General features: G+C 49.8%; 1 protein-coding gene across 1 annotated transcript; it reads right to left on the bottom strand.

The window, feature by feature from the left end:
- Positions 1-3085: 3085 nt before the first annotated feature.
- AYO21_12135 (hypothetical protein) lies at positions 3086-3421 on the bottom strand (the record flags this gene model as incomplete). The annotated part of the gene is made up of 1 exon (XM_022661959.1): positions 3086-3421. One exon carries the CDS (start codon positions 3419-3421, stop codon positions 3086-3088), a length of 336 nt encoding a protein of 111 aa, XP_022505731.1.
- Positions 3422-7791: the final 4370 nt, after the last annotated feature.

The following is a 7791-nucleotide window of genomic DNA, read 5'->3' on the forward strand; positions in this document are numbered from 1 at the left end:
GGGGGGGCTTCCCCACAGAGTTCGGCAGACGATTATGTCAGCATCCATGTTTTGCTGGTGTCGTCAGCATCACTCCCCCCGACCAGTGCGATTCGCATGCGGAACGCCTGAGGAAGCAATGCGCAATGCATGCGTTTCGTATGCGAATCGCGTGGTTTTACTAGGCGCATGCGACTCGCATGCGAGACGCAAGCGAAAAGTATGCGAGGAGCATGCGTGCCGCAGCACTGCGGTCTTATCTGGCACATAATACATGGTATTCTCGTGGCTAATACCTATATCCTGATTGCCCAAGGCCAATTACCCGCTGGTGCGTGGTGCGTGGTGTATTCATTCCTTTCCACAGTCACAGATCTTTGAAAGCACCGCATGTGCATCCTGTGCGACTGCCGTGTCCCCGTGGTGGGAATCTTTCACAAGCATCTTCAACAAATTCCACGCGGGGGATGATTGGCGGCAGGAGAACAGACATCTTCGGAGCAGATTCATTCCTACTCCACTGGCGTTTGTTTGCGTGTGCTTTCAACCTCGATTGCCAGATCCACTGCCTTGTGACACGCAGTCGAACTGTCATTAAACGACACGGACTATCGAGAGCACTGTGTGTGACTGCAACCACGGGCAACGAGAAGAGCACTTCTTCTACTCTTGCACGCAGGCGCCGATGGACTACGACGAACCGTCGTTCGGAAGTCCATTGGACCCTGTCGTTTGCTTCTAAACGAGATGACCTCGTCCCAATTTTATCGAGACATGGAGCCAAAGTACACAAGGGTGTGATCGAAAGCGCAGTCCACTTGTCGCCGCGACAACGTATGCCTCCCTGAATAGCCTCAATCTTCTGCTCAGCCACGAGGCGGCCCCTTTTTGCCAATATCGGCCTTCGGAATGGCTCGGTCGTCGCGTCGCTTCGTGTCATATTGGTCTCCAATGATCAGGTTCGTTGCTTTGCTTCGTTCATTCATTCATTCACTTATCCTTCTGTGTATCTATCCCAGCTTACTCTGTGAAGTAATGAGCCGGCCTTTGTTGAACAATGTCTCTCCTCTTTCTGGTCCCACCTACTTCAGCTTTGAGCATGCTGTATCTATTCACCTCGACCTACGCGTATGTTATGCGGCGATTTGCTAAATTCGCGGCCTCGGCCCTGGTCTCTAACACGTTCGTTCGGTACGTCGCCGGCGGAACCGTGGTCGTGCTGTCGACCCCCATATTCGAGAACCTCGGCGCGGATTGAGCGTTGACCGTCTTCGCGGCCCTCGCATGCGCCTTTCACCCCCCGTACGTTTTCTTTCTGTACTCTTGGGCGTCGTCGGACGGGTAGCGGTCGACACGGTTGTGTGATCGATTGATCGCTTTAGTCTGTTCTCTCTACCTCCGGTCTTGGGTGCCAATCCAACAAATCCTACGGAGGCACGTCTACGGAAAATCTTGGGTATTCACGCAGTAGCTGCCGCCAGAGAAAGAGATATTACCTTCATGGAAACACTACTTGCTGAGGCCGAACGTCAACGGCTCCCCCTTTAATGTTATATGACAGCACATTTCCGGGCGGTCTTATGGCGGAAAGCTCAACATGCGCAGCTCCCTCAAATCAATAATTGCGAGAGAATTTACCCGCCGTCCGATCTCTTTCGGCGTGAAAAAATTTGAACAACAAAACGATTAAAAATCAGGTTGGTCGACTCAAAGTCACCTCGATCAGATTTTCAATGCTGTGGCTCGAGAAGAGGGGGACAGCATTCGCAAAAGGACGTCGCGGATGAGCGAAGGAGGAGGAGGAGGAGGAGGAGATTTTACTATGTTATATGCAAACAACCTGGAAAAGAGAGAGAATACGAATGCGTTAAGCTTGTGGACAAGAGATCTTGACCTGAGACCATGGTCGGGGCGGGTGGGTGACTGCGGCCTTCAGGCTTCAGGCAGTCAATTTGGCACACAACTACAATGGTTACAACTGTTTACTCTGCTTACGCTGCTTACGAGCTTCTTTCTCTGTGTTCCAAGAAGAGGGTTTAGTAGTGCTGGGCAACAGTACGACCCTTCTAACACAGTAAAGTCTTATCGCGTCTTGTTTGTGTTATCAAGAATGACTATACGCTTGATTTTACGCTGGGGCTCGCGAGACATGGAGGCCAAGGCGACGATGCCGGGTTTTACTGATGTATGGTAATTTACCAACATTTCCCGAGTTCTTTTTCGCCGTCAAATGTCCCGAATTGGTCTGATTGACATGGTCTGATGGCTGGTGTTCTGTCCGGGTGCTTCTAGCTCTGCACCCCATATGGCTGGAGCTCTCGGACATCTTTCTCCCCACGTCGGAATTTGAGGAATCTCCTCTCCTACGTGATAGCTCGAGGAGGAACGAGACGTCAATTCATCCAGATTAGCAGATGCAACTCGGAACGTCTTTGTGTGGGGAGGGGAGGCATTACGCCAATGGACAACATGGTTCTGGCCATAGCCTCGCCTTGGAATCATCTATTGTGAAAAGCTACGGAAATCTCTGGTACATACAGCGTGGATCATGACGGCATTTCAGTCGTCGAGGTCTTGCATCCCCCTACCGCACTCACAAACCAGAGCGTGAGAGCCATCAGGTTGCGGGCTCATCCTCAAGATCGCTTTCCGACCCTGACGCTATCTCTGTCGGCGCTGCACTGTGTATCGCTGTATCATAAGTCTGTGGCTATCATCCCCGGTCAGGAGATGATACTTTTTGTCCGCCTGCAACATCCCATCCACCAATGTGTGTTCAATCCAATCCAGCTCCATCCTCTGATCCGAGATTTTTTTTGTTTTTGTTTGAGTTCATCCGAGTTTTTTTTTTCAGTTTATCCGAGATTTGTTTGAGTTTCGACTTGAGCCTCAACTCAACAAGGTTTTTTGTTCTGTTTGACTTTCTTCAGCGCTGATTTAAGTTTCTCGCCAAAGTCGGGGCTACTTACCTCGTCCTGTGCTTCATCGTCCAAGTAATTGTGCCAGAGCTTCTGCGTCATCTGGGAACCCCCTCCTCTTGGTCTCCTCGTTCAGAACTTGACAGTCTGGAGGGAGGGACGATCTTTGGGCCACCGCCCCGACGTGGTCAGCGACGTGAGGGGACCCAGCCAATTTCACGTTGAGCCATACGCGAGAGCCGGACGCAAATCACCATGCGGCGGACGCGAGCCATCCTGGCCCGTTGGACAGCCAAATTGAGCCGTTGGCGAGCCATCCTGAGCCGGAGGTGAGCTTCCTTGAGCCGGACTTGAGTTATCCTGAGCTGGAGGCAAGTTGCCCTGAGTAAAAGCACCGCGAGGTCAGGTGGGAGGGAAGCGAGTTGGGCGTAGAGGTTTCGGGCGTCGAGATGGGCATCGGAATCTTGGGCGTCGGAATTTTGGGCGTCGGAATTTTGGGCGTCGGGATTTTGGGCGTCAGTCATGATGGTCTGATAGTCGGTACCTGGTAGCTCATGGTTAACGGCCCGCTGCTGGTGGTGTTGCGTTGAGTGAGTGAGGTGTGTCAAACCTTGATTCCTGCAGAGTGCACTCGCTCAGTATGAGTCTTCCTCTTGACAGACACCTGATAACTAATGTTGTACGAGGATCGGTTGAGGTTCAGTGGTGAGAGGTTCAGTGGTGAGAGGTTCAGTGGTGAGAGGTTCAGTGGTGAAAGATTCGGTGGTGAAAGGTTCCTTCCTTGGTCAGGATTCAGCCGCCAACGCGCACAAACTCCAGGGTCAGCGACCAGGTCATGCCGCAGGGTATCACAGGCGACGAGAGACGGTGAGGTAGTGGGTGTAGGTGAAATAAATTGATTGATTAATGAGGCAAGGAAATCTATCTCGTGCACCTGCGGAGTTGTTGTGTGCCGCGGTGGAAATAATATGGCCAAGGTACAGTAGCGGTAGGAAGAATACAACACAGGAAGGACTCAGATATAGCGAGCGCCTTGTAGAATGATTCTCTTCAAGTTGTGTCTTCCACGATAACTACCTCCTAGCAATACTCGATGGATATCCCATGCCAATGCCCTCTGTACAGACACAACAGAGGGCATTTGTGCTGTCCTTTCTTAAGAGGGAAACAGAGCGCTTCGTGTAAAGCACCCACCATATCATGAGCTTGCAGCGTTCGCGTTTCTCTCCTGGTATTTAGCGGCGACAAAGCGATGGCCTTGGTACCCGCAGCCACTCACCCTCCTCATGCTTCTCATCAGCCGTCCTCAGATTTCTGGGTCTTCGATGCTCATAACCTGGCAAAAACCTTTTTGGGCACCTTGCGGGAACCTTTTCTGCAATCTTCCCCTGAAGAGGGGGGGGGGGGGTTGGACCACAAAGTATGACAGACGATTATGTAAGCATCCGTTTGCCGGTGTCGTCAGCATAACCCCCCCCGACCAGTGCGTTTCGCATGCGAATCGCAGGCGAAAAGTATGCGTGCCGCATGCGTGCCGCATGCCGCATTACTGTGGACTTAGCCATTCTCGCGCTCTTCCAATAGTATGTGCTGCGGAGACCTGAGGGCGCAATATAAGGATCAAGGTCGTTAATTCGCTGCGAGACGCGTCACCCTCGGCTTGCAGGCGTGCTTCAACCGTGCCTGTTCCCGTGGTTCGACAAAAGAAACCTGGCGCGCCCAACTGGTATCGAGATCTATCCACCTCCAACGCGTCTCCAATAAACTTGACGGTGCGCACGAGAGTTGCTCCGCTGTTGTTGAAGTTGTCTTGGGATGGCTATCCTCTGGTATGGTCTGATCAAGACGGCCTGGCACGAACAGCAACCAGGGATCTGAAGCTCCACCCAATCCTCAAGACCTAACTCCTGACTTGATGCTTGTGTTGACATCTTGCCAAATAGTCTTTTCACCGGTAAAATAGACCGTCCGGGACCGTTGTGCCATGTGTCGCACTCCGGCTTCGCTCGCTCTTGGCTCGGCTTTATTTTTGCGTCTCTTCCTTTCGGCTTCTTCTGCCGATCTTGCCATTCCCTCTCCCTGAATTTTCTTAACAGACTGCTCGGTAGCAGTGCCCCCTGAATTGCTGGTACCGGAGTAGGTTGAAGATGTTACCGAATGGTACTTGTGGCTCCGGCATTGTTTCCAAATCGGGTGGGAATGTTACTCACCTCCGCAGGGGTTCAGATAGATGACAATTGCACTCTAATGAGCCGACAACGGCATCGACCGATCATTCTCGAGACTACGCGTGAGATGAATGTCTCCCCTCATTTCATGTACGAGAACATGCAGATTGGTGGGCAAGGCGAAGAAGCCGAGAGACATATCAAGGTCATCTGTTTTTCAAATGACATCTCCAGAATCTTTTCAAATTCTGTTGCGCTAGGTGGTCTCGGAACTGGTCTTGTTTTTCCTCCACATATCTCAAGTAAAGACGACTTACCTCGTAAAGCATTAAAGAGTTTCGATCTCAGGGCTTTCCTCAGAGTTGTTTTTTCAATGCTTGATCTCTGATTGTCGTCCTGATGTCGGTATCGAATTGTTTTGCAGGACAACCTCGCAGTTCATCGTACTTCAGTAATGATTCGGCAGTCGAGAATCGTGCAATCTGTAGGAGAAACGGCCATAATGAAAAGCATGTATAGATGAGAGTGTTTATCAAGGATTTGCAAACATACAGAATTGGCTTTCCTGTGCTTGTGTCGCACTTCTTAGCGGTTGCCCGTCAACCGCACTCCAACGCTGCGCTTCAGGGTCCTTTGGAAGCTGAAGGTTATTCTCAAACCCCGCCGAAGGTTTTCCTGATAAATGAGAGACGTTCTTCTTTTTTGGGCAAGCTGCGCAATAATAGCGTCGATCTCCGATATGAGCTTGAAAAACTTGGTTTTCGTCATGGATTCTTTCCACGAAAGAAGAGCAAAATGAGGAGGAGAGGAAGACCGAGGAGAGGAAGACCGAGGAGGGGAAGACTGAAGAGAGGAGGGAAGACTGAAGAGAGGAGGGAAGACTGAAGAGAGGAGGGAAGACTGAAGAGAGGAGGGAAGACTGAAGAGAGGAGGGAAGACTGAAGAGAGGAGGGAAGACTGAAGAGAGGAGGGAAGACTGAAGAGAGGAGGGAAGACTGAAGAGAGGAGGGAATGGCAAGTCGATATCCTGGACTACCCAGTTGCAGTTTGGTATCCCCCCTTGCTACAGTAGGTCCGCAAAAGTCACCGGACACTAGGCCCTTGGCACGCTTCCTGAGTACTACCCCCCCATACACTTCGTAGTTTTTTTCTATATATTTACTATGGTAGAATAGTAAAATTAGTATTAATCGATAGCTTAAGAGAAGTACTTTCAGAATCTCGCATCTTCTAGATTAGAACCGTGTATACTAGCCCTTAGCCTCGATAACTGCGTTAACTCTCTCGTCCATTGACTTCATAGCATTCTTGATCTTTTTCTTGTCTAGACTTACCTAGGCCCTTAAGATGGCGTTTACAAAGCGATTAAGGACCTCCTGTGAGTCTCCTACTATATCGCGAAGGCCTGGATCGATGGCATTAACGAGGCATTTTAGCTCGAACTAGAGGTTCTCGATAGGGTTTAAATCTAGCGAATATGTGACGGCAGGGCACATATGAGATGGAGAAAGCTCCAAGGATGTGTATTCCTATGTAACGAGAGACTAAACTGAGGGAAGGAAGAAAGGAAGAAAAAGGAAAGGGTGCGGCGCCACACTTTTATGTGGCGACTACCCTTGCCAAGCCCCCAGTATGCCAAGTCGCCCTTCCCATGTGACCAATCAGGAACACTCGCTTGTCCCGTACCTCATCCGGGACAACATCGGCCAGTCACATTTCGTTCTCACTTGGCGCGGTGTCAACACATATGGTTGAATCTGATCAGGTCTGGTCTGTCTGTGCTCACGGCCGTGACAGAATATGTATTACGAGATGCTTTACACGTGAGGTATTACAGCAAACCCGAAGTGGTTTACTTAGTAATATAGTAGTAGAGCGATATAGTAGAGACGAAACTAAGAGTATAGTACGCGGGACTATACGTAAAGTATATAACCGAAGGAACTCGATTATTTATAAACGAAGTTAACTACGCTTCCTATAGAAGCGGATCTAGCTAACTATATACTCTAAGTAGGTTTCCTATCTAGGTAGGTCTAGGCGTTACGATGTTATAAGTATTATAAGTATACTACTATAATACGTATAATAGTATATTTCCTATTTTAGTTATTACGTAACCTAGGTTAGCCTTACTAACGAGGCTACTCTTTTCTCGCTTAACCTTCCCTCTCCCTACGTCTCTAGGTGGCCGCATGAAGGTCGGTTCGTAATAATATGGTGGCCATTCTATTACATCTATTTCATTATCGTTTAGTCATTCTATAACCTTTTTCGCCTTATGAATAGGCGCGTTATCCTATATGAATATCCTACTAGGTATCACGGCGCAACCTTGGACAGGAGGAATCGCTGTTAAGGGTGCAATTATGATATGAATTCTGAGACGAAGGAGTCTAACTAGAGTAACTACATCGGCGTGAGAGATATGTGCGCGCTCAGCCTCGTGCGGAGTACCCAGCCTTGTGCGGGGTAGCTAGGCGCTCAGGCCGTGATACTAGGCTCCTAGATCGACGGGATGTTATCGGTAAGGACCTAGATTGTCACGAACCGCCAAGCATAACTCACACGTGACAACCCCTTATTATTTGAGCACCGCATGCTCACCGCCTGAGGGAAGCTTCCTTCCCTCATGCTTTGAGTTTCAGTTAAGATATACTATCAAGGAATACCTATACCTACCTGTACCTATCGCTACCCTCTGCCTATCTATGTAGGCCGTTCCT

Source organism: Fonsecaea monophora (assembly GCF_001642475.1).
Source record: "Fonsecaea monophora strain CBS 269.37 chromosome Unknown Scaff242, whole genome shotgun sequence".
In the NCBI taxonomy this organism is placed as follows: Eukaryota; Fungi; Ascomycota; class Eurotiomycetes; order Chaetothyriales; family Herpotrichiellaceae; genus Fonsecaea; species Fonsecaea monophora.